The 27,405-nt window shown below is 35.0% G+C and overlaps 2 protein-coding genes across 6 annotated transcripts in view; one reads left to right on the top strand and one right to left on the bottom strand.

Moving 5' to 3' along the window:
- Positions 1-20,624, top strand: part of LOC122537209 (TBC1 domain family member 1) — a 30,856-nt gene extending 10,232 nt beyond the window's left edge. For 2 of the 4 annotated variants that reach the window (XM_043670230.1, XM_043670229.1), the window contains exons 2-15: positions 13,412-13,534; positions 13,771-13,953; positions 14,061-14,366; positions 14,444-14,648; positions 14,886-15,002; positions 15,101-15,317; positions 15,430-15,750; positions 15,817-16,103; positions 16,171-16,332; positions 16,426-16,742; positions 16,849-17,101; positions 17,198-17,316; positions 17,398-17,622; positions 17,702-20,624. In XM_043670230.1, the coding sequence (XP_043526165.1) occupies positions 13,433-13,534; positions 13,771-13,953; positions 14,061-14,366; positions 14,444-14,648; positions 14,886-15,002; positions 15,101-15,317; positions 15,430-15,750; positions 15,817-16,103; positions 16,171-16,332; positions 16,426-16,742; positions 16,849-17,101; positions 17,198-17,316; positions 17,398-17,622; positions 17,702-18,625 (3,738 nt within the window). In that variant the 5' untranslated portion in view covers positions 13,412-13,432 and the 3' untranslated portion in view covers positions 18,626-20,624. Of the gene's footprint in view, positions 1-2,226; positions 3,314-8,074; positions 8,081-13,411; positions 13,535-13,770; positions 13,954-14,060; positions 14,367-14,443; positions 14,649-14,885; positions 15,003-15,100; positions 15,318-15,429; positions 15,751-15,816; positions 16,104-16,170; positions 16,333-16,425; positions 16,743-16,848; positions 17,102-17,197; positions 17,317-17,397; positions 17,623-17,701 lie in introns of those variants that run through there. The other 2 variants (XM_043670231.1, XM_043670228.1) reach the window with 2 other exon arrangements.
- Positions 20,625-22,783: 2,159 nt separating this feature from the next.
- Positions 22,784-27,176, bottom strand: LOC122537212 (U4/U6.U5 tri-snRNP-associated protein 1). Of its 2 annotated transcripts, XM_043670233.1 has the most exons (11): positions 26,851-27,174; positions 26,031-26,479; positions 25,819-25,947; positions 25,337-25,756; positions 25,130-25,271; positions 24,773-25,047; positions 24,606-24,693; positions 24,334-24,532; positions 23,311-23,497; positions 23,079-23,233; positions 22,784-22,991 (listed from the first exon to the last, which is right to left on the bottom strand). In XM_043670233.1, exons 1-11 carry the CDS (start codon positions 27,011-27,013, stop codon positions 22,964-22,966), a joined length of 2,235 nt encoding a protein of 744 aa, XP_043526168.1. In that variant the 5' UTR covers positions 27,014-27,174; the 3' UTR covers positions 22,784-22,963. The 2 variants fall into 2 exon arrangements, 1 of the variants encoding a protein (XP_043526168.1); XR_006308568.1 differs by lacking the exons at positions 22,784-22,991; positions 23,079-23,233 and adding an exon at positions 24,063-24,189 and having other exon boundaries at positions 23,362-23,497; positions 26,851-27,176.
- Between the last annotated feature and the right edge of the window lie 229 nt (positions 27,177-27,405).

Here is a 27,405-nt window from a genome sequence, read left to right as displayed (position 1 = left end):
ACATCAATAAAACGTATGTTACGGAAATAGATTGAAGCGCAAACACTGTCGAATCAACACTTCTAAAATAACTGTTTACCGATGAGGTTTGATGTTTTTGCCAATTTTTATCTTTGATCCTCAAAGCGATAAACTAATTCGCTTTCATCCCTGCTTTAGCCCTTTATTTTCTAACTTTCTCTCCAATATTTTCGACGTTTACATTTCTGACTTTATCTTCTATATCGTTTTTTCATGTATCTGTTTTAAAGTTGCATCTTTTAAAGTTGCATTTTTCAGTTAATGTTATAACAACGTAATGTACGTGTTAATTAGAAAGTCATGGAGCATTTAGAACGAAAATAACGGATAGAATTAAAAATGATACGATTCAGGACATAAAAAGTCCTATTATCTATTTTTTTTCCCCTTGTGACAGATAAGGCTACTGGTTTTACTATGGCCACACGTTTAGAAATCGGTTAAATGCTGACATGCTTTTGCATGTAAAACATGAGAGGACGGGCCCGCTTGAATTGCAAATGATCTCGGTAGAGAATATGCGTATAAGGAAACTAATAACCGTCGTGCACGGAGGAATTCGATTGTAGAGTTTCGATCTTTTGAAAATAGTCTATTGACATTCAAATACGAAAAAAAAGTTATTTTATAATGAGAGATAGCAAACTTGAGAAATTACATAGTCGACAATACCTTGGCACTCTTCTTGTTTCGACGTCGTCTTCTGTAATTTAAATGCGAACAGTAGAATCGAAACAATAATCGATCGCTTGCGATTTTCCTCGTTAAGGTTAATCCAGCATTAAGAATGAAGTGATTAATCTTCTTCTAACAGGAGGGGATTTATTTCATATTATTTCTTGGAGGAATGATAAACAAATAAATCGTTCGTCGATGATTTGCTGACAAATCAACAAACAAATTTTACAGCATTCGAATTTCGTGGTTTATGTAAACAAAGCATAGCAGCGCGCATGTCGAAATTTTATTTCGTTGTTTTTTGAAGTCTGTATGATCGCGCAAGTTTTATTTTAAGGCGAATCAATTTTCCCAAGATGGCCAATTAAACGAGGCGTTGAAAACTTTGTCGATCGAATGAACCTCGTTTGACTTGTAAATCATGTTGTTTACGAATAGCAAGCTTATAAAATGTTGTAAATATTCAACTACATACACGCGTTTTAAAAGTAGAAATGCATGCTGAAATGCATACGTTTCGGAGCGCTTTATCATAATTTTGTATACAATGATATATTATAATTGCTCATTACTGAACACCTTATACTAGATAATGGAATTTTTAAAGTATTTATTTTCACGAGCCTTAATATTAACATTTTTATTAACATTATTATTTTATAATGTCAGACAATGGACTTAATCGAGAAATAATATTTTATATTTTACGAGAATAGAAAATTCAAGCACGATTGATTTCAAATTAAATTATGCATTATGATACAAAGAAAACAAGAAGAGATGAATTTATCATGGTGAAATCAAGTGAAGAAATGCAATTGCATTATATGAAAATGAATTCGCATTCACTGCGGTGATCAGGTTTTTAGTCAGCAATTAATTGTTGACTCCTTTTTTTCCGTGAATGTTCACATTACAATTATAACCGTTGTAATTTCATCCCAAAAATTCACGACGCTCTCTGCGAGGAAGAATTGATGAATTATTAAAAACCTTTCACACTCGGCTACTTGTCACTGAAAAAAAGCAGAAATACATCAGTGACCTTCGATCATCGTCATTGATTCAATATTACATAAGTGCATTCTGCAATTGAATCTACTCAATAAAATGCATGTAAAATTGTAATACTACATTATTCTTCAATTAGCCTCTCGTTTTTAATTAACGGCAGACTTTATAAAAAAAGAAATAAAAAAAAAAGTATGATAAGCTAATGACGATTATCTTTGGTCTTACAATTAATAAAGTAAACTATGTCATAACACCCTGTGGTGACAAGTGACGTATACGAAATTGAGACAACGTATACAGGGGAGTAAACGATGCGAGGCGACAAACGTTACTTGGTAGCTTAATAAATTAATATCGGCAGAAAATGTTTGGTAATAAATGGCTCGGGATCAAATTATGACAACCCTTTTAGAGATATTTTTCCAGAAAATAATCCACCAACGTTGCATGAAAGAAGCGCGCCAAGGAGGTCCATTCGTCTGTTCAAGCGACGAGGTGCGCTACGTGTCAGTCGATGTTTGCTCGTCCGTCGGTAAAGGTGTTACTACTTACATCAGCTTGAAAACAACGTCGTTTCGACTGAACTAGAAAAGTTCGCACGCTAATCCACGATTAGATCAGTGCAATGCTTGCCTTGAGACGAGACGGTTCATGCTGTCAGTTCTCGTTGAAAGTGTCGAAGTTAGTGACGCCGAACGAAACCACACAGAACATTTAAAAATCATTGAAAACAGTTGAAAATTACTTGCGTCATATACACAATTGAAGAAGCAATATCGAACGATCAGTCGAAATCGGACAAACAGAAATAGTTACTCCAACTATTGGTTCTCGATTGGTGCATCGAACTTTGCCAAAGATTTAAATCTCCCGCGTTCTCTGGTGAAAGTATCGAAAGAAAGAAAAAAATTAGAGATACGTTCGTAGTTAAATTAAAAGTAGAAATTTCGAGATCGAATCCAGTGAGTATACACGTATACGCGACTCGGTGGAGAAACGGCTCTTTACTATTGTGAACAGCCTTGAAAGTAGACGCACAAGTTTGGTCGGAAATAAATCATTTTCTATTAAGCGCCAACGTATACCAAGCTTCACGAGGAACTTCGAAAATCGCAAATCTGACGAAGTGGTAGCCGCAAGTTCATGCTCCTGTCGTAGTTCATAGAAAATTTATTCGAGGAACCGTCACAGTGAATGAACAAAACTTTCGACGATAAATCAGAGTCAGTGATCACTTACGCGCATCTGACAGTTGGCAAATTAACGTGAAAGAGCGTAATAATAATAATAAACTCTCCTAACCAGCATCGTTTTGTCATTGTCGTCTGGAAGAGAGATCGTGCGCCGACCTCCCAAAAAAATCGCGCCTCCAGAAGCGATCCTGAAAACGTGCCAAAGCTTTCAATTTGAGAGAAAAGGAAAAACACGTCGCGGTGATCCTGGTGATTGAACTCGCGTTCGATTTTTGTCGACTATCGAATGGGAGAAAAGTGGAGAGATAAACGGTGGAAAAATGATTACCGTGCCGATATCCGTTTCCAGTCCTTACATGAAGGTTACGTCCTACAGCGATGCAAGCGCTATTGGCAAAAAGCCTGCAGTGAGTAGATCAAGAAATCGTTCGTAGCCTGATTTTTTTTAATCCGAGTTGTTGTAAGAATTGCTTTTTTGCGCTGTTCCCTCTTTCGATTTAATTTCTTGATTTCTTTGAATAAATTTTGAGATTGCTCATCAAGTTAGCTACGATATATTTGTTAGGTATTTTATTATTACGTGTATTGAGTTTTATTATTCATATATATTTACATATACAACTTTTATTTATTATACTATATATAAACTAAATAGAACTTAAATATTTGCTTCAGTCTTTAAGTTATCTTTATTTTTTCGATATTTCCTATATTTTCGCATATCGCAACCTATTTATTAATAACACAGTATCGCAGCAATAAATTTGAATAAGCATGAAATGAAATATATGATACGCAAGTACAATGTACTTTCGAACTTTTTAAATACATTGCAGGTTAGATAAACTCAATATGAAAGTAAGAAGTAAATTTAAAATAGGTAGCGTGAATTAATGACATGCACTACTTGATGGACGCGCCGAGTCCTTTTTCCTTTGCTCGTACAAGAATACATAAAAATCGCAGGTCAAGATTTACCAATGCAATCCGTGCATTATTTGCGTATTAGAATTATCACAAATGAAGTATTCAATGTTTATTAATTTTCATTTGAAATGAATGGAAAATAAATGTGCATTTAGTGTTGAGATAATGAAGAATTCTAGGAAACAGTTTATTGTTGCTGAAGATAATTTAATCATTTTGTAAAGAGATACGTATCATGGGAATTATGTTAGTTATTCTCTAGTATTTTTCTAGAATAAGCGAGAAATAGATTAAAATAATTTGTTATGTTATTATGTTGTTGATTTGTTATTGTATCCCTAATTATATTAGAAAGACTTTTTTGGTAGTAATAATTTATTCTTTTCTCGTTATCTATTAATTTTTGGAAATCTCTGTTTCGTTAAATGTTTACATTAATAAAATTAGAATGTTCAACTCTAGCAGAGACATAAAATTGGCTCATTTTAAATTCAAGGAGTTATATAAAACGGTGTATAAAGAATGCAACAGAACGCATGTTTAAGTTTTCCCTTTTCTTTGCCGTTTCTTTAGCCTTTAGCCTTCTTCTTGGTTTTCTTCTCTTTTCTCTCTCATTCCAAGACAGTGTTTGTCATTCCTCGCATGACATTTTGCTCGCATTATTCGCTCTATTTCTCAACAAGCGTACATTATTTGCGATCTTCTCATGACACTACGCTCTTCATCTTTCAGTTGAACTTTTCGTATCACCCAAATTTCACATGTTAATCAATAAACGATTAAAATCAGTTTCATCTAAGAAGTAGTTACAAATTTTCTTGTTTCTTTTCAAATACTTTCCATTAGCTCTGAAACGCAATGAGATGTGTGTGTCGTAGTCAAATTACTGCCTTGAGATTTCTGGCACGACACTTTATTATCTAGACCTTGGTAGTGGTTCACAAAGTGAGACTAATTTATGTTTGGAATTAAATCGAGAATGTGTTCGAAAGTTTTATCACGATCAAACATTATCACATCAATCACAAGTATACCTAATTCTATTGTCGTCCTAGTCTCACGCTCGGCTTATCAGAAGATTGTTCATCCTTCGCGCGACTAATCGCGCACGGCATACGCGACGGAGAATGTTCGCCAGCCTGGAAGCTGTTTTCCCTTTGCTTTTCATTTCCGTTCGTCGTCGTCGTCGTCGTCGTCGTCGTCGTCGTCAGTAAGACTACGTTCGTGGAACCAGGCGCGGATCTAAATTTACAACAGCGGACGAACGAGCAGGAATCTCAACTCTTTGCCGCGATGTTTGTCGTGTGATCGTGTTCCGATTATTCCATGAAAAATATCAGCTTTCTCGGCACAGACTTCTTCCGTGTTATTTCTTAAACGTGACTGAGATTCGCTGGCTCTCAAGTGTTTAAGGATATCGTTGCATTCTCACGTTTACTTCGTACGCGATAGTGAAAACTTACGTAAAGTACTAAACTCGTCTAAAGTCGTAAGTTTGACGTAATTATTTCGCGATTGAAACTGCCCGCTGCTACTGCCGCCTCCTAGCAGACATTTTGGGAAACGGACAGTTATTTTGAACCATTTTTCCATTCTAGAATGTAGCAACAATGTTTCGACTTTTACGTATGTCATTCTGTATAACGTTTCTTGGAGTGAGAAATAAATTTTGTTTTAATTCGATATTTCCTAGATACGCAATGTATCCGTTAATATTAATCAACAACTCTCCGAGTTCTTTCAGTATGGATTTATATACAGGTAACTACTTGTGCTAATCGGACAAACTGCCAAAAATAACATTTACTAAAAACTAAGAACGTTGTGATTTGTAATTTATGTAAGTAGAATAAAAGTAGGACAAGTTGTTGAGGACCGTTAGGAATTCCACGATTCATTTAAACGACCGTGAATTCCATAAGTTAATGCTTGGATTATTTATTGATCTGAGTGAAATTTGCATCCAATTGAACAATAGGGTTCGAAAAAGTTAGAATTTAAAGCCGATCAAGTAAAAAATCAGTAGAATGTGAAATACACAATCGACAAGTTTAAAATTTCTTTCAACTTTTCCTCCAATTTTCTTGCTTTTCGTACTGTGGGAATTTTGCTCTGACGAGTGTAAAGAACAAGGATCAACCGATCAGTAAAAAATCTTGAGACTGCGTCATTAACAAGAAAATAAGCATTATTTATATTGCTCGATCACGCGAAGGTTGCTGTGTTAGCATTTTAGTTTGTATTTACATAACCAAGTAATTTTTTTTCTTAAAAAAAAAAAAGGAAAAAGTACTCGAAGTTAGTGTTACGAAACCCAATAAGAAATGTATTTTACGTGATCGTATGAATTTTTAATACTTCTGCAGTTCGTATCGTACCATTTCATCTTTCACATTCTACATTCCACGTCTTGCGTTTCACTCTCCGCATTCTATAGGCCGCATTCTGCAAATTGTACCTCGTAAAAGTCGGTAAGGGCATCTCCATGTCAAATACTATGACATACGAAGATATTGGCATACACCAGATTTCCCTGTGAAATCCTGTATACACTTAGAAAGGATTCGCGAAATTCTCATTTATTCCGTAATCGAGAGAAGTTGTGACGAAAGCCAACATTTAAAAAAATCAGGATCAAAATTTTCAACACACCTGAGTCGTCATTTTCTCATTAGTAGATGAAAATCCGTAGCCTCCTAATTAATAACGGAGACAAATGTTCTCAAATATTTTGTCTGAAGTTCACCATTTTTGTCAGAAACGAGTATAGAATACTCGCGTAAGTAAAGATCACTCATGAAGATTTAATTTCCTTGCAAAGCGCAGTACTCGAATCAACATATTGCATTGGTGAAACGTGCTAGTTGAAAACATCTGACCAGATTTCTTCACATCATTCCAGTAATAACCAGAATTTGGTAAATGCGCGACAAGCCGAAGGAGGACGTTCACAATCGACTCGTGTATCCAAGTTCCGTCACGAATTTTGTCAGTAGCCAGGAGCCTCGTGCCAAAGTTATGGCATTTCGATCACGTACCAGTGTTTCTGCTTTCACAATTCTTTGAATTCTCTCAATGACAACGACAGAAAATGGCGATGGTAGAACGGAAAAGGAACGAATGTCACAATGGATATATATACATACGTACGCAACACAGTTGCAAATCAGTTTTTCGTTCACACAGATTTCACGGTGACTCCAAAAAAAAAAAAAATAAAAAAATAAAAAGAAACATGCTCATTAACGTGCGTAATCGTGTAATAGTAATTTCTGCAACAAAAAATATAAGGTATAACAATTTACTCGCCATTTGCGCGACAGGTATCATTTTACCTGTTCCTGTCGGATTGACATGATTGCTTGTTTTGGGCTTAATGGTAATTTAGTCGTGCAGAAGAGATACGTTTCATTCTTTTTCTTTCCCCTTTTATTGTCGTTTTACCGTACGTGCAAGAAGCACGCTATACGTCCTCTTACGTATCTTTCTGTAGTTATCTTGCAAGAAGTGTCTTAGATCGAACATTTACACCGTTGGCTACAAGTATTGGGATACTCATTCGAGAGATGTCCGACAAATTTTACTATGTTTGATAAATACAGTAAATTTTCTCGTATATGTCTTCATATGTAAAATAATTAGAAAAAAGAAACAGTAGAAAATATGTATGTAATTTGTAGTAAATCAATCCTGCTATATTTATAGCTAAAACTATCGTTCAGAAGAATCGAGCACAATTTCTTTCTAACACCCTGTAATTCCCTCCTTCGTGAACTAAATTGATTTGGTATTTGCGCACTATCATCAACTCCTATGAGTGTTATATTAAACGTAAATCAGCAAATGGAAAATACTTGCATCTTCTTTCCTATGATGCATTTACTTACTCACGCAAGCTTGCCGTGTATTTTGTAACATATGTACAGAAAAATTCTCAGAATCCTTAATTAATTTGTAGAAAAAAAAAAAAAAAACTGTCTACCTCAAATTGTCTGGTTGTCGTAACTCGTTCATCTCCAAGAAATTAATATAATCGTTTAGGTGATAATAAAAAAAAATTCGCGTGGTGCTGCGTAGCCGTGGTATTTATATAACACAAGTGAAATGGATATTCGTGCAAGATTTGGGAGCGACAAGCTGTCTGCATATAATTAGACGCCTTGAGTTGAGTGCTATACATTCTTAGATGGATCTGAAACGTTTCCATCGTGTATGGTGGCCAACGATTCTTATTTTAATCTGTATAAGTGTTGGCAGACACACGTGAGGCATTCCACATTTCAATGGAAACTGTGTCAACGAGGATCAAAGACCTTACGCGCATGGCTATCGACACGATCCAGGTTTTCCTTTTTTTTCAGCGTCAAATCAAATTAAGCCCGACCTCCGGCAATTAGGATTTAATTATGGCCGACACATGGCACGCATGAAAACGTAACTCCCGTTTTTTTTTTTTTTTTTTTTTCTTTCTTCTTTTTCTTTTTCGCACTGCTGTTCCATAAACGAACATGGGCTGAAAGCACAGTTTCGAAGTTTCAAAACGTACGAAACGTCTAATTGCAAATTTCAAACAAATGTATATAAGCTATGGTGAACATGTTATATAACATAGCTTCAATCATACGTCTCTAATTCAACTTTCTAAATTGCATGAAAGAATGAATGGATCTGCATTTATTGTCATTCATCGGAGGTTTTTAATTGCCATTGACACAGTTTTCATCAAATTTCTATTCATCAATAATTAATATCTAGTTGCCTACCCTGTCGAGGAAAATTTACGTAATAACAGGTCTGCGATAGCTGTTACCGAAACGCTATAATTAAAAAAAAGGCGAGGGAAATCACTCTTTGAATTTCATGCATATTTCTTAAAATTTCACATTCGTGAAATACCAGCTTACCTTTGTTTCCTTTCAAAAAGTAATTGCCATGTACACATCGCAAGAAGTAATCACGCACAAGCAAAAGTTTACCAAATGAGAGTTGCATCACCAATCTTCGATATGTATCTTAGCAGTTTGATTTAAATCTGTTAGTTCCACAAAATGCTCGTTAATTTCATTGGAAATATTAGTCGACCATTTTGATGAAAATGCGCATCAAAGTTCTGAGCAGATTTTTATGCAAATTCATGTTTTTTATAAATATAAGCAAAAAAATTATACTATTACTATATACTATGCTATACTACGCTATTACTATATACTATACTATATACTATGCTATACTATTAGATAGCAAAAAATACTATATATAATAATATATAAATATAATGTACTATACTATACTATATATATATAATATACTAATATACTAATATATATAATACTATAACATAACTATAGCAAAAAATATATTATACTATATAATACCATTTTGATGAAAATGCACATCAAAGTTCTGAGCAGATTTTTATGCAAATTCATGTTTTTTATAAATATAAGCAAAAAAATTATACTATTACTATATACTATGCTATACTATTATATAGCAAAAAATACTATATATAATAATATATAAATATAATGTACTATACTATATATATATATATATATATATACTAATATACTAATATATATAATACTATAACATATAGCAAAAAATATATTATACTATATAATATATTATATAATTATAAATTTAAATTAAAAATATATTACATACTATACAGCATGCTATACTATACTATAGCAAAAAATATATTATATAATTATAAATTTAAATTAAAAATATATTATACACTATATAGCAAAAAAATTATACCATTATGTTTCATACGTACATTTAAAAGAAACTAGAACAATTCTTCTGAAAATATTCTCAAACAATCGCAAAGTTTTTAAACAGTTTTAAAAGATTGCGCGATCATTCCCACTGCATTCGGCAAATTGAGCAAAAATTCCGGGGAATTCCAGTTATCACAAAAAAAAAAAAAAAAAAAGAATACTATTCATCGTCGATCACTCCTTCACAACGAAGTTTCATTCACGGACGTGAGATTCGCGCGCGTAGTGGATCATCTCATTAATTCCTGGCCGTGAAACGCGTCGGAAAAGCGGAGGGAAACGATTTCTCCGCCGCGTCTTTTTCTCACGATCGTCGATCATGCGAGCGTCCTTGGCTCGGGAGCACGGCTTACGAAATGCCCGTTTCTATTTAACTGCAGCTCGATGAGACGGTTCACAGGGTCGTTCTCGGAGACACTCGATCTAATTTCCCATGCACGCACTCAATCGAGCAGCGTCACGATGCAAAACCGTGCTCCATTCGATGATCACGCGTGCCTTCCGTACCTCAGATTGATAACGATCAATTAGGAGTGGACGAGCTATTGTCAACAATGACGGAGAAACCAGACGCGTAGAAACAAGCGCTGGAAAACCTTGTGAGAATTCACGATTCTTCCCCAGTTGCGCGTTTGATGCAGAGGAGAAGACTCGACGAAGGAATGATCGTTTGAAAGGAGTTTAGTAAAAAAAATAGCAAACTAGTAAATTAATAGTCGTATCTTTTTTTTTTTTTTCATTCTTTCTTAGAAGACTTGAGAAATAGAAAACTATGACGCAAGGTTTCTTGTTACATGTACGATTTTGTTGCAGTCTCGTTATGTGACGACGGGAAACGAGTTATTTATATCCAATACAACTGTTCTCTTATTAAGAATAATTGAATCCAGAAGCAAAGACGGCGAGATGTTAAATTTCTTACGACTCGTCGAATCACAGTTCACCATTCAATAGATATTGTCTGCTAATGCGTTAGACAAGTAAATTCGTCAGCGCGTGTTCCTTGCATTTACAACGTAATCGTGCGTCACTTGTCGTACACGTAAATGGTTCGAGGCGAGGGATTCGAAATAAAAAAAACAATTTTAATCACCGTTCCTAGAGAATTTACATTCTTCCAGGTTCTTATTCATCGAGATTAAGATTGAAAAGGAGAATAATTAAAAGGGGAGGAATCCCAGTTTCAATGTCCCTGTTGCTATTCATCGCGATTGCAGCCAAGTGTGTATCAAGTGTCAGTCGTACATATTTTTACAGAATGAGAAAGGGCTGGCTGAATAATAAAAAGAAAACTCGTCCGGTAATTGGATAAAGGAAGCCCCACTGCTTTGTGCCGATCTGTGTCAGCAAGTAGCGACACTACACTGGCGAGATCTTGCTATCACAGCCGAGAATACCTCTCACGGTCGTCCGAATAACCACTCTCGTCAAGATAATCATTTTTTCATTGATACAAATTGTTTCCTGATCGGTCGAGTCGTATCTCGACCAAGAGTCTTCGGTTCGTTAATCGTTCGTGATGCATCGCGCAATCGAAATCCAGCCGCGGTGATTTGCATAATAAATGGCGCTTGTCACCGTTCGTGGCATTAGCGATGCGTTCACGATCGAAGACCGTAACGATTGCCTGTTCCTCTTTTTCCTTCGATTCTCCGAATTCTTCGACAGACGTTCCGTTTTTTTTTTTTTTTTTTTCTTTTCTTTTCTTTTTTAGATGGACGCGCGTGTTCGTCCGTAGTGTCATTGCACACGTTCGTCGTAGCTCGCGAACGAAGCGGAGAACTCGCGTGTCTCACGCGAGATTGCTCATGAAAATTGGTGTAACCTAACGCTTGGCCAGTCACCCTGGTAACGCTTGGATGAGCCCGACGCACGAAGAATTTGCAATACGCAAACTATTCGTTATCTTCGTTTGAAACTCGATCTTGCACATGCGGTAGCAGCAACAGCAACAGCACTCTGTGCCCGGGAGAAGAAATTTCTGAAACGAAAGTAACTTTCGTGCAAGAAAGTTGTTTTATAAGTCGGATATGACGTAGCATCGTAGCATAGTTTCAGTGATCTAGTTGTGCTAGCCACATCAGCCACGATTGATCTTTCTAGATCTTTAAATGATAAATAAATTATCCACGTCTAATTACTGAATTACTGAATGTCTGTGAATTCATCTAGATTTTTAACGTAAACGTAATTGCGAAAAGCTGGAGCACGTTAAATTGAGATTCGTTTTTTATCGTTAAACGCTACGTGCAATAATGTTAATACTTTACACTTCTGTGTCATGCTGGGCATGACAATATAAATTTGTTGTAAAACTCGTATGTCATACTAAGAAAAATACTATACTTTAAAAAATCCTGAAAATTAAATCTTATAATAATAATCCTAAAAATTAAATCTTATATTAATAATTATAATAATAATAATCCTAAAATTAAATCTTGCAATAATAATTATAATAATAATAATCTTAAAAATTAAATCTTATAATAATAATTACAATAATAATCCTAAAAATTAAATCTTATAATAATAATTATAATAATAATAATCCTGAAAATTAAATCTTATAATAATAATCCTAAAAATTAAACCTTATATTAATAATTATAATAATAATAGTCCTAAAATTAAATCTTATGATAATAATTATAATAATAATAATCTTAAAAATTAAATCTTATAATAATAATTATAATAATAATCCTAAAAATTAAATCTTATAATAATAATCCTAAAAATTAAATCTTATAATAATAATTATAATAATAATAATCCTAAAAATTAAGTCTTATAATAATAATTATAATAATAATCCTAAAAATTAAGTCTTATAATAAAAATTATAATAATAATAATCCTAAAAATTAAATCTTATAATAACAATTAAAATAATAATAATCCTAAAAATTATTATAATAATAATTCTAAAAAATTAAATATTATAATAATAATCCTAAACATCGAATCTTAATAACAATAATAAAATAAATATAAAACGTTGAATTCCACCGCTGTAAATCACTTTAACTCATTTGCCCAAAAATAAACGCAAGTTTACGCCCATCAACAACATTGAAAATAAATCGAGTGCAAAGGATTAATAAATAGCAAGGGCTGATAAAACATGACGATGGCCAAGAATGAAGCTAGCGAATGATGAATCTGAAATTGTTTAAGAGACATGCGAAGGTGTGGGAGGGGAAAAGAAGGGAAAACCATGCGGTCGGCGAGTGCTCTCGAAATAAATTTATTTTGGTCCACGGCCATCGGCCACGTTTGGGGCACGTTTTCTTGCGAAATCGGTTTTGTATATTAATGATGCAGTTGAGCTGCTACATCCTGGACTATTTCTGGGATGAATTTTTTCCTCGAAAACATCGTCGTCGATATATACGACGTATGGGGTGGTGATGCACGTGCACCACGTTATTGTTGTAGGACAGCGTGAATTATGTACGTAAATCGATACGCTGCCACGTAAATCGGCTTTGTAGCTCAATCGAGAGGGATCTCTAATCTTCAAAAACCTCTCCATGATCTTAAAGTGAACGCAGCCACCCTTTAACTCTGTAATCTATGTCTTCAAAATCTTAAAAACTCGAACGATAGATAGAACGATGAATTTAAATAATTTGTATTTGTACGCGAGAATCGCGAGAACTCTTCGAGTATTAGGGACGACACGATTGTCCTCTGTGTCGCGTGACAGGAATTAATTTGCAACTTCAATACCGTAATGACATGTCGCGAGGGAGATTACAACTCAATGCTTCCCTTTGTTTCTAGGTTCAACAATTCCTCAGAAATATGAAGGAAAACAGGGATGTCCCTCAAAGATCGCAGAGCAGCGCGGCGAGCCTGATGTCTCTAGGTGCTGACATATCTCCAAGCTCTTCTCATTTCTTCGAGGTGACGTTTCTGTTTCTTTTTTTAAAACGTTCTTTTTAACATTCATCCATGACGCAGAACGCAACATGAGATTGTACTAGAAGTAAAAATTCATTCAGAGAGATAAGAGTCGTACCTGTCATTGATAACGAAATAACAGCTTCTAAATACTACTTTAAAAGAATAGCGTAGGTGTGATCTTTAAAAAGCTAGAGACACTTGACTTAACTTGACCAACAATCGACATTTGTTTTCAGGTGCTCTACGTAGGGAAAATCAGAGTGTCGCATCCGAAGGTGTCGGAGACCTTTATAGACGATGCGCTAGTAAGATTTCGCGTTCACGGTCTCGAGAAATCGAGACCATCGGCGACTAACTTTCTTTCCGAGTATCAACGTCAATCACTTTTAACGTCTTCCAATAACAGGAGAAACAGCACGGTAAGTTATCTCAACTTTTTCCACTTTTGAAATAAATTACACACTGTGTACGCTAATTACAGAGTATTTAGAAAAAAATAAAAAAAAAAAAAAAAATTGTACTTCAGGAATCCAGTGCTAGTGAGGCTGGAAGTATAGAAAATGTATCCGGAAGTGGTATCATATCGCCGGTCAACTCGCTGGGTGTACCGTCGACGCTTACCGGGTCGGTGGAAACGTTTCCAAAGACGCAGAACGCCAATCTCGCGGAGAAAGACGAGCGCGAGGAGAACCGAGACGTTACGAACAATAATTCCATGCAAGTGCCGGAAGTTATGCGAACACGGGCGTCTTCCACGGGCAGCGTATTGAATACCAGGAGGGATTCCTTGGCGAGAGGGAGTGACGAACATAATCGCACGATGCTGTTCCAGGTAAATCATTCATATCGTAACTTCGTGAAATTCGCGTATTGAAACTCTAACGTCTGAAATCTGACGTTAAATTTTAGGTAGGCCGGCATGATTTGAGACTAATCAGCCCGGATAGGAAGCAAGTGCTGCTTCACAAACAGCTCAGAGACGTGGCCAGTTGCGTACAAGGCGTCAAGAATCCAGAACATTTTGGTTTCATTTGCAAAGAGAATAACGTAGAGTTTTTTATCGGCTACGTATTCAAGTGCCAATCGGAATCGGTTGCGGATGATCTTGTTGCCGGTAAGATAAGGCTTTTGTTGATGTTGATTTACGTTTGATCAAATAAATTTGATAATGTACGTACCTCGTTTTTATCAATTAATCTTATCTGTGTGTCGAATATAGTATATTGTTTCCATTGTTTTCTAATCAAGTGTATTTGATTTCGCAAAAAGAATCATGTGTAGCACAATGTGGAATACACATATGTGATATAGAAAAGCGTCATAATTTAAAATAATGTACTGACTGTTTTAGCTATTTCGCAAGCGTTTGTTGGAACATGCGAGGTTCCAAGAAAGGAACGATATCCCGTATTTTCATGCGAACACTGCCCGATGTATTGGTATAATAAGTTGTGCCAGGAAATCGAAGGTAATTACGAGTGTACTCGTTTCTTTTTTCTCCCTTTAATTTACAAGAAAATTGTGGGACGAGTAAGAGGCTGTTCGCGTGTTCTCCTTGTCCTGCAGGACAAAACGATAGGAGGACACAGAATATCATTTTCACACGGATGGAAATACTGCCGGAGGATGAGCAGGAAATTGTCGTTACTAAATACAAAAATGCCGAAGCTGCTGGCGGCACAGGGACAAGTTTACGCGAGCAAAATCAATTTTTAATGAGGCTGTTGCGTGTCCATTGCGAAGCGAAACAGGCCAGACACGTGCATGACACAGCGGAAAATAGGTAAGGTTTCTTTTAACAAAAAGATATCATCTCAAGCGTTTATCGAACGTTTGTCGTACAAATTTTTTATTCATATTGAGGTGATTTCATTTAATTCATAATACATTGGCAGGAGTGAATTTCTTAATCAGTACTTAAGCGTGGGTGTCGGAAGCACAATATTCATGAAAGCAAAGCGCTCGCTTACAAATAGCTTTGATAACCTCATGAAGAGGAAGGGTTCGCGGGACGACCTTGGACTTGGTTCACATTTAAAAGATACGAGCCACCTTAACACTGTGATACAAAAAAGCGGTAGCCAAAGCCCCGATATGTCGCGACAGTCATCCATAACCGATATTTCGCCGGATTCTAACAGGCCCAGATCTCTAAGGGTTTCGCCTGAACAGCAGTTAACCGTGAACACTGGACCAAAGAGTTCTATGATGGACATGTGCGTACAGTTTCTCAGAATTACGATATATTGTACATGATTTTTGACAATTATATTTTCGAATAGATTCCTGAAGGTGGGAAATTCGCCAAAAATGTCTCCAACCGAGGCGGATGGAAACAATTCGGTGCATTCGAATAGCTCGTGGAGACAAGCTATTTTGAATCGAGTCGTAACTCCTAATAAAGATCACGAAAAGGAAAGTGATAAACCAGGAAATATTAGTATCATTAAATCCCCTCAAATGATGCCAGCGCGCAGAACAAAACAAGAATTGAGGGAACTTTGGAAGAAAGCAATCAATCAGCAATTGATACTTATACGCATGGAGAAGGAGAATGCGAGACTTAGAGGTATGTAATATGTCATATCTTTTTGTGAATAATAAGAATATAATTATCTAAAAATGTACTTGTCTAGTTCGCCAAGAGGAAGCGACTGTTAAGAGAATAAAATTGGAATATGATGAACTTAGTAGCTGCGCTCGTGAATTAGTAGAAGTGTGGGACCTTCTTGTAAGTAAGGAGTCAAGGATCTCTACAAAATGTGATAATCAAATGCTTTTACACGCTATTAAACAAGGTAGGTCGCTATAAAAATTTAAGTATCAGATTTATTATTTCTGAACCTAAAAATTATATATATGTGTGTGTTATATAATTTATATCGATGTAGGTGTACCAAAAGGAAAAAGAGGAGAAGTATGGCAATTTTTGGCCGAACAATTTTGTTTGAAGCAACCGCCTATAGACACGCACGATTTTCCTAATTACAATACAGCATACGATTTACTTTTAAAACAACTCACGTCTCAACAACATGCAATTTTAATAGACTTGGGGCGAACATTTCCAAACCATCCGTATTTCAGTTCACCTCTGGGACCTGGACAGTTAGCTTTATTCAATTTATTGAAAGCTTACTCGCTTTTGGATCATGAAGTTGGTTATTGTCAAGGTCTTAGTTTCGTGGCTGGGGTCCTTCTGTTACATGTGAGTTTAAATATTTTTTGTAATTAGTTTATTTTTAATTGTTTTTAATGAATATTTTTTCTTAAAACATAATGTATTGCATTTCTTTTAATACTGTTTTTAATAGATGTCAGAAGATCAAGCCTTTTTTCTTCTGCGACACTTAATGTTCCGAAGAGGCCTAAGGAAATTGTATCTTCCCGACATGGCAGCATTGCAATTGTATCTGTATCAATTATCTAGGCTATTGCACGATAGGTTATCAACAATTTATAATCATTTCGACAAGCATGAAGTTTCTCCTACGCTGTACGCTGCACCATGGTTATTAACTCTATTTGCCAGTCAATTTCCACTTGGTTTTGTCACTAGAGTTTTTGGTAAGTAAAACAAGGTGAAAACAAATTCACTTGTAGAGATATTTATTTTCAAATTCTTATTTTTAAAATATTCATTTTCTATATTTATCGTTGTAGATTTACTGTTTTTGGAAAGCACTGAGGTACTTTTCCGAGTATCGATGGCTTTATTAGAAGAACACCAAGATCAGTTATTAATGTGCGACAGTTTTGAAGAAATTATGGAATACCTTAAAGTAAGAAAGAAAGACACTTGTGGATTAAATAACTTCCGAAGATGACTATTATTATTTCTTCATTATTTTATTTAATTATAGACACGTGTGCCAGCTGTGGATAAAGAGATTCTGGATCGTGTTATGAAACGCGTATTCTATCCGGATCAGGAGATTACGAAGCAATTGAACGAATACAGAGTGGAATACCAAGTATTGCAGGAAGAAATGATGTCGGTGAAACCGCAAATCGAAAGTCTGGAGAAGTTCAAAATACTTAACAAGCAACTTACGCAAGAAGTCGCTCAACTCAATGAGCAACTCGAAGTAAATTCCCTCAAAGTTAATCTTATTTGAAAGTCATACATTTTTACTATTTCTAAAATAAATCAAATTATATTTATAGATTACTATGAGTAACTTGCACCGTTTGGAGACAGGACGATCAGTACAGCAATCGACTCTATTGAAACTTGAGTCTCACAACCGTAGTCTCGAAGTTACTGTCGCCACATTGGGTGCGTTCATTCAACAACTCTCCGAAACTCGTCCAGACATTGAATTTCCTGGTGAAATTCGTCGAATAATTGCTCAGCTGAGTCTCGCTGAGAAACGAAGAAGCACAACCGGCCGATCGTTCCCTCTAAAAGTGATCGAGGACAACAACAAAATGGGAATGATTAAAAGTAACTCGACAGGAAGAGAATCTCACAATTTCTTGAAAAATAACAGCGTAGTGGATCCCCCTTATCCTTTAAAATCCACGCTGAGCCAACCAAACTTGGCCACAAAACTCGAGAAAGTCTCGTCGTTTTTCTCGAACTCGCACAATCATATTCAGAAGCAACGAGCACAATTGGCCGCTCTTAGAAACGAGTACGCAAGCGAACAGGTTGTCAGAAACGACGAGAACGATCCGAAAACCGTCAACATTGACATTCAAATCACCGACGCGATGAACTCGACCGAAGAGCAGGACATACCGCAGAACGATGATAATCATTTGAAGATCCAGCCAATCAACTTAGAAAAATCGGCTTCGCTGCCATTGAACGCGAAGATAAAGCTGAAGTCGTCCAAGTCCGCTTACGAGCTGGGATCCGTTAAGAAAGTACCGATTACCAAGTTGGAAGTTACAAATGACGACAACGTGACGAGTTTAACTGGAACGATACATCCGCTGGATTCCTGTAGCGACGTGAACTTCAGATATGGCGGAACAACGAAATTAAAGTCGATAAAGCCAACGAGATTTCCAAGTCCAAGCGGCCAGGACGAAGGTGTGAGCAAGAACGGCCAGAGCCAGAATATGGAGACGTTGAACAGATAACAATTGCTGATGATGCTGCGTTCACGGAAGATACCTTGGAAGATAACTAACTTGAGAAAAGTCTATCCGAAAAGCTAACGGAACGGAACATTGTCCAGGTTTTACCTTTATATTTGTCGTTCTCTCTTATATATCTTACAATAACTTTTTGATACGGCAACGATCAATTTTCATTTTTTAACAAGATATATCCGTCGTTCGTAAGGAGCAGTTTGTTGATCAAAATATGCTGAGACTCGCACTTTCCTTTTACTTGTACCAATGATTTTAATATCAAGTGATAAAGAACGGAAGAGAAGCAAAACTTATATATAACAAAGTCAATTTATAATATATAAAAACACGGCGAATATTGTGTGCATGCGTATGTATGGGTGTGTGCGTCAAACATAGTACGTATCATGTATATAGATAAATGAGAAATTTAGAGAAGAAGAATTAAGAAGAATGAGTACAGCCGACTTAGTAATTCTCAGAAATTAATATAATATATTCATTGCTGATGAGAGGTTTGTTTGGAACGACAGTAACACGATTTCTATTGACTTTTGCGAAATAACAGAATTGTAGATAATCGTAATTGGAGGATATATTATTTAATAAAGTAACGTGTTACTAAATTTCTTACAATCCAGCAAGTAGGAGTCATATCTGTATCAAAATGTACACTAGTTTATTACAAAATTGATAGGAATTCGTTTAAGAAATAAATATTAAATTAAAGGAATAAACGTTGTTTGTTCGATTAATGATACATCTTTTGTTATTAGTATATAGTTGCCCGAAATCTTTATTTAGCCACGTAGCAAGTTTATTAATGGATGAGATAATTTAAATTTTCGATAGTCTTTCCAAGTTGTTCAACAATTCCTGGCTAACGATACAAAATATATCGTTGCATTAATAAAAACATAGTTTTGACGATAAAACAATAATTTTTTCATTCAATTACGAAGAATTCCTATTAATTTTGTATAAATCGTCGAGCGAAGTGCCAAACTTTTTAAAAAAAAAAGAAAAAAAAATGTTTTTAAACTGTAAACATCTTGTGTATATTCAAAACATATTTATAAGATATAATTTATATAATTATTGTGCACTGTGTAAGATTCGAGGAATCAGCAAGTATTATTACTATTTTTGCACAAAGGAAAGCCTTGTGATATCAGGGATATATATGTAATATTTAATATCGTTTTAACATTCTTATAGGGAAAGAGATCATTTTTTAAATATGAAATAATGATGCCGTAGTTCATAAAAAAATACTCAAAATAATATCAATAGCAAATTCGTACTCTTATCGCGTGTCTCGATTGATCTTTCCGTCTATAACAAGGCGATAAATATTTTTCACTTCAAAGTAACATATTGTAAAATGAGGAAATACAAAGAATGTTTCTGTAAGTTTGTATAGCAACCACTAGGAAGGATAAAGTATTTTATAGTATTAAAGTTTCTATCTTCCGAATAGCGATTTTTACGGGTAGGTAAAACTAGGAATTTTAATCGTAAATTGTGATGAACAATTAAGAGGTAACGTTAATATATTTATAGCTTTTATGCACATGTTACTGTTAGTATATAGAAACTATTATTCTAATGTCGATATACATAATAAGATGCAACCGTGGACAGTCGTTTGTTCCCCATACTTAATTTTATTGTGATAGCAGTCAATTTATTTGATTAAAGAAGAGGAAATATTTTAGGTATAGGGGGGAGGGGAGAGAGAGAGAGAGAGAGAGCATCATTACTGGGAAAAAAAGGAACTGTGACAAAATATGAGTTTATACTGTTTTATACACACCGAGAAAATTATATCGAAAATTTCATACATCCATTTTTTTTGCATATCTGACTTGTAATGTAAATAAAGCTTTTTCAAATCTTCTGTAAAATATATATGAATACGACATTTCGATCATATCATAGACAACTGTAATGTTCCCTTATGATAAAACTTCAAGTATAAAATAAATAACTATATTACCACAGACATTTAACGTATTTTTATACTATCTATCTCATAAATTTATGACCAGTATAATTTAAAAATTTTTTAGTTAACAAAACACTGTAATCGTAATCACAGTTGACCAGCACTATTCGTTATACAACTTTCTTTTTCAGTTGCAAGTTTCATAACAAGTTTATTATCTCAAATATATGGTAGTGTAATCTGTAATTGTATTGCATATAGTAATAATAGGATTGCTAAGGTTACCTTGTACGTAAAAATTTATCAATTTTGTATGATAAAAGTTCAACTTCATTTGGCAAGACATTTCAATCCTTTACCCATTATCTATTCTAAGATTTGTAAAAATTGCAAAAAATATATAAAAATATATAAATGTATAAAAAAATGTACAAAATATAAGAACCTTCTGCATCTGCAAAAGTTCATAAATTTAACCTTTTAATTAGTTTAACAAATTTCTTTTTACAAATACAAATTTGATCAATACATAGACACAAGTGCTAGCTGTCAAGTTATGCAATGTGGCAGACAAGGAGAGCAACACTGTTAAACAAGGACAGAATTATATAATGGAGCAGACAAGGAGCGCAGCAGTATTAGACGAGGACAGACTCATTGTCTACCGCACAGATATGTCCGTCCTTGTCCAACGCTATTGCCCTCCTTGTCGACCGCATAGATATGTCTATCCTTGTCGCACGCTATTGCTCTCCTTGTCTACCGCACATATATGTCTGTCTTTGTCACACGCTAGTGCTCTTTTTGTCTAATGACGCCAGACAAGGAAAGCAATAGTGTGCGAGAAGGACATTCTTCGATCTATTGAAAAAAAAAATTCAACTTTTTACACACGCGTTTTTCTAGAACAAAACACACATAGAAAGAAAGCGCGGAGCCTAATTTTAAGGAAGCATATAAAAAAGTTCGCAAATTATTCCTCTTAATTAGGTTTTTTTCGTAATTAGTGCAAACTGTCATAAAATGGACATGGTCGCGCCATCTAGCGGTAATTCAATGGTACTAATTATTTAGAAGAATACTTATTTCTGCATTTTACAGGTCAAATGTGGTATGAAAAGAAAGCTAAGAGTCTAATTAGGGTAATACAATCGCCAAAGTTCACAATTCATTTCGCTAAATTAGGTTTTTCCGCAAATGAAAATTTCTCTGTTTTACGGGGTAAGAAACACTAGCGTTGTGGCAGAACGGTAGAACTAAACGCTCTACAACCATATGAAGGGAATAATTAATTTTAATTTTTCACGCCACAAATTTGCACTCCACGAACATATATTTCAAAGATAATGCTATCAGTTACGTTCGCAAATAAATCTGAATCTAATATTCACTATAGTTTGCGCGAAATTATGCACTCATTACTGGCGCTACTACTAACGTGAACGAAATGGAAACATTTTTTATATACGTAAACTATACTTAAACTGTATATAACGTAAAACGCAAGCTTAGGGTCTCTAAAATCGAAGCCGCAACCATAACAGTTCACAAATGATTCCTCTTAATTAATTTCGTCTCGTAATTTGCGGAGAAACTGTCACCTGTCAGTTTGGAAGCAACGGTGGCGCCATCTGTTGAGAACTCGGTGGTACTAAAAACTGAATTTTCTACTTTTGGCGATTGTATTACCCCAATTAGACTCTTAGCTTTTTTTTCACACCACATTTGACCCGTAAAATGCAGAATAAATATTCTTATAAATAAATAGTACCACTGAATTACCGCTAGATGGCGCCACTATGTCCATTTTGTAACAGTTTGCACTAATTACGAAAAAGACCTAATTAAGAGGAATAATTTGCGAACTTTTTTATATGCTTCCTTAAAATTAGGCTCCGCGCTTTCTTTCTATGTGTGTTTTGTCCTAGAAAAACGCGTGTGTAAAAAGTTGAATTTTTTTTTCAATAGATCAAAGGATGTCCTTCTCGCACACTGTTGCTTTCCTTGTCTGGCGTCATTAGACAAAGAGAGCACTAGCGTGTGACAAAGACAGACATATATGTGCGGTAGACAAGAGCAATAGCGTGCGACAAGGATAGACATATCTATGCGGTAGACAAGGAGGGCGATAGCGTTGCACAAGGACGGACATATTCGCGCGGTAAACAAGGGCGATAGCGTGAGACAAGGACAGACATATTTGTGAAAAAAATTAGTTCCCTTTGTAGTCTAAGTGTTTTATTATCATGTAAGTGATTAACAAATTAAAGGAGAAATGTGCAATTATTTGCTTTCCGACAATATTAATGTACTATTCTGTCTGAAAAAGTGTGCCGATAAAAGATTTTTTCTGCCTCTACGTTATATACAGATCTTATAGAAATTAACTCTAAGACTTAATGTTTTGACTTCGATATGCTAGTCCTGAAAAAAGAGAAAGACAGTCATGAGTTTCGTGAAATTAATTTCTTACAGCTGTTATTATTATACAGCAATATGAAATTCTTTTACGTTTGCATTTGTTTGCTTCCACTGAGTACTATGTATGGCGACTGAGTTTCTTTTTGTTTTGCTTGCAGTAAATTAAGCGTTCCCAGAGGCGTGTCTGTAGATGACATTCGCTTCATTAAAACTTCTTGTTCTGCTTTCTTCATTCGTTTCTCAACCTATATAAATCGAAGTTGCATTCAGTCTACATCTCGTAGTTTAAAGAAGGTAGAATATAGAAAACAAATAGGTCGACCTTATTTTTTCCTGGGCCTTTCCCATGGAATTTATGCGAGAGATATCGAAAAGCTTCCTTTGCACTTAAAACGTGACCATCGTCGTCGATGTATTCCAGCTTGACGTTTGGTTTGAAACCATCTTTCTCTTTGAACTCTGACGTTGGACCATTGAAACGATCCCTTCTACCAAATTTGTCATCATCTCTAGAAAACAGAAAGAAATACAAATAACAATAAGCTTTATTTAAATGTAAACCTTAACGATAGCTCGTGGAATTCGGTGTTTCGAAATTTATGTTACCGCGAACAAAAAATTTATAAATTCCAAGATACATTACATTATGCGATTAAATTAATACGAATCTAAACAAGTCGATATAATTATCGTAATCAATCGTATATACTTATGAGAAATATATTTAAGTTAACTAATATATTAACTAATTATATAGTAAATTATTAGTAATCATTCCTCTTAAAAAAAAAGATTAATTTTTGTGACATATTTAATAAAACGTATACCGATAAATATTGAAAAAATTTAAGTTTAAACCAAGAGCATGTCTAAGTCTTTATCCTAAAGGTTATTTTATTGTCCATACTTGAACATGCATGTACGAAATGCAATAATACAAAATTATGCTGATAGCAGATGAACTTTTTTTTCTTACTAATTATGTTAATGGCAACTTCGATCCATACTTGGACTTGTCTAGAACGCTCGTACAGACCTCGCTTGGAACAGTAAAATCGCATAATATAAACATACCTCTATCAATCCTACTCTCTTCTCAGGCCTTTCATCATCTCCGACAAAGTAGTTAATCTCTTGTTGCGGTAGCAGATCATCCATTTTCCGAGCACCGAAATCTGAGCTCTCTATTTACGACTGTTAACTAACAGTTTGAAATTCACTAGAGACTCGTCTAACAAGATTCGTTGGTGTGCATTCAATAGAAGAATATTTCTCACACTAATTTTTCTTTTCAAATATGTGAGAAAGCTTCTTGTATTGAATGATAGTTATATTCCATACATACCCGTAAGTCTTGTCCTCTATCGAGTAATTTTGAGCCTGTAGATGAGCGAAACGAGACGCCGATGGTCTACTACTATCCTCTTTTTGTAAATAACCTTTACTCATAGCGAGTTTTAACGCTCCACCAACGCCGTGCCCGAGCGAAGGTTCTGCATCCAAAATCGCAGCTTCCATTGCTACTGGTTCTGACGTACTTTCATCTGTTTGTAAAATATAAAACGATTGCACAAGATTTCTACAGTGTAAAAGATTGTTCTTGGATATTGCAGATACCTAAATGAACAGTATTCCACGCGCCACGGCCATCATCTTCCTCTTCGTTTGCAGGAGGTTCCTCTTTGACTCCATCCATTTCAAAGTCCTATATTTTTTTATTTTAAAAGAAAAGAGATTCAAATAATACCGTTTGAGAAAGAACCTTGAGAAAGAACATTCAATACCATTAGTTCTTGTCCATTTTCTTCCCTATTCCCGGCAAGACCATAAGTAGGAATGTCTCCTAAAGTTCTGCAAAATTCTGCAGTGGCGTTAAGAACGATATTTCCAGATTGATTTTCTTCAGAGCCCATAGGCTCTTGCTTTATGGTTTCAACAACCTTTTCAATACTTGACGATTGTGATTCCTTCAGTTTTTGAGCTTTCTTTAACGCCAATTGTAATTCCAGCTCTTTGTCATCTTCTTCCAATTTTATTCCACTGAGATCTTCAGCGGGAGCTTGGAAATGAAGAAAAATCAATTTAATTTATAATTTGAATGTCAAGAGATGATTGTAATTTCTAAGAAATACACGAAATACCTCCTAAATCATCTACATCTAAAGCATCATTTTCTTTTACATCCTCAGTTCGTTTGGTTCTTCTACTTCCAAGATCTCGAAGATAATCATTATCTTCAGGAATTAAGTCTTCCGCTTTTAATTTTTTCCTAATCTTTCGAACCTGAAGTAATAAATAATAACAAAAATGTTAATTGCACAGTGGTCAAAAATGGCATAAAATTTTACCTTTTTCTTTGGCTTTTTAAATTTTGCAAGTTCTTCCTCATTATAATATTCACTAGCCAGTTTTGGCTCTATTAATTGCAATGATTCTAATCGTTTGTTTGCTAAACGTTGTTTTACGTAGTCAAGTTTGTTCTGTTTGACATCTTTGATATTATTAACACCTAGAGTGAAAGTCTCTTTTTTCGTCCCTTCGATTTCTTCATCATATTTTTCTAAAATCGTTTTCTTTGGGAATCCGAATTCATCGAAATTATCGTCGTCGTATGCATCGTAACCAGACTTTTTCGTCTTGTTGAAAATATTACGTTGATAACGTTCCTCATCCGTTATGTTTACATTAACGAGCACATCATCGCCTTCTTCTAACACTTCCTGATCTTTCAGTGTTAAGATCAGTGTCTTACCTTCTTCAAATTTGTCCTGTTGAACGTCGTAATGTAAATAATTGAAATAATTATAATAACATTGATCTAAATACTTACAATATTGTGTTCCACTTTGAGGCCCTTCAAATTTTTTTCAGTGTAAGCCGTATTGCGGGCAGCGTGAATTTCTTCTTTAACCAAATTTCCAATTCCAAATTCTTCATCTAATTGATCTAACATTTTTGCCTAGTATAGAAATAAAAAAGATTAGAATGTTAACTAAGGATATATTAATTGTGTACTATACATTTGAAACACTTCAAAAATACCCTTTCTTCTGCTTTTTTCTTTTCTTCCTCCAAACGTCTGGTTTTGTCAATCCAATTTTTGGTATCATCATCAGAATCACATTCACCTAAACTTTTTACTTTGGCTAAATTGGCCTCGATCAATCTCTTCTGTTTCTGAGTACCAATTTTCTCTTTTAATTTCTGTGTCTTTAACTTTTCATTAACATCAGGAGCAGGCTTGTGATAAAATTCTCCCAAGTCATCCTTAATCTTATTAGGATCATCTTTTGGGCCACTGTCAACCTCTAAAGGCTTCAAACCTAACTTTGCTCTCAATTTGTTAGTCTCCTCGATGGACAGAGAGGTTTGTGTCCCGCCGCCTTTGCTTGGCGACGGACTATGCTGCTTTGAAATTTCAGGAGGTGGAGGCGTTGACGGATGTGAAGACTTAGAGATTTTTGGGGGTGGAGGTGCATTAACTATTTCGACTGAAATGAAATAAACAGCAGTATTAACTGATATTAACTATCGTATGCTCATCATAGTAAATGCTTATGTACCTATGCAAAGTATACATTATTATTCGCTTTGATCCCTTCCAAATTATTTAATCTTGTAACTTGAAATCGATAAATACGTGTCTGCGCAGACGAAACACGACATTACTATCGAAACACGATGGGAAACGACAAAGTTTGATGAAAAGTACTTTAGCTTATCTAAAACCGCTCGTAAGTAATTACGAGGTTTTTTAGACGGTGCGCGCATAGTTAATACCTCTACTAAAACATGCGACATTGAGAAAAGCAACCGAGCCAACGTACTCGTCTAGTTTAAAAATAATGAATCAGATAATAACCATCGCTATCATAATCCTTGCGCTCTTTTCTTCTATGCTTTTTGTGATGTCTGTGCTTTTCCGATTTCTCACGTTCAGGCGTATAGCTTCGTGAACGGCTACGATGACGCTTCTTCTTAGCGTCCCGACTTTTCTCGGTTTTGTGCCGTTTATTCGAACCCATTGTCAATTCTTTCAGTTACGCATCAACCGTACGATACACCGTTTTCTTCAGTATCTTCTTTCTAAAAAAAAAAAACGTAAAACTTATTCGCCACTGATCTGTCGATTTTCGCTATCGTACACCACTTTTTCTGATGCGCACTTCAAATGATACTACTGTGCGAAGTAGCGACGTACAAATGTTACCAGTTTTACCAACTGAGAAATGCGTATCTGCCTTACGAATTTGTTCTATTATTCGAATTTTTAAGTTTTGTGAAATTCCAATGTTGTATTTTATATCGATAGGTTAGAAAATACATGAATTCTGTAAAGAGTGATTTTTGACAGAGATAAAAAAAAAAAAAATACATGTACAAAAATATTTATTGAGGTTAATTTAAACAATTTAAG

The sequence above is a fragment of the Frieseomelitta varia genome, unplaced genomic scaffold (genome assembly GCF_011392965.1).
Source record: "Frieseomelitta varia isolate USP_RPSP 00005682 unplaced genomic scaffold, Fvar_1.2 scaffold_894, whole genome shotgun sequence".
NCBI lineage: Eukaryota > Metazoa > Arthropoda > Insecta > Hymenoptera > Apidae > Frieseomelitta > Frieseomelitta varia.
Note: the sequence above shows the minus strand (reverse complement) of the source record. Positions and strands in the feature narration are given on the sequence as shown.

Excerpts from the sequence above, each read along its gene's own strand:
- LOC122537212 (XM_043670233.1), bottom strand. The coding sequence starts at position 27,013 with ATGGGTTCGAATAAACGGCACAAAACCGAGAAAAGTCGGGACGCTAAG. Across the intron at positions 26,480-26,850 it reads CAAGGATTATGATAGCGATG|TCGAAATAGTTAATGCACCT; the intron begins GTTATTATCTGA and ends ATTTCATTTCAG. Across the intron at positions 23,498-24,333 it reads ATAGAGGACAAGACTTACGG|AGATGATGACAAATTTGGTA; the intron begins GTATGTATGGAA and ends TCTGTTTTCTAG.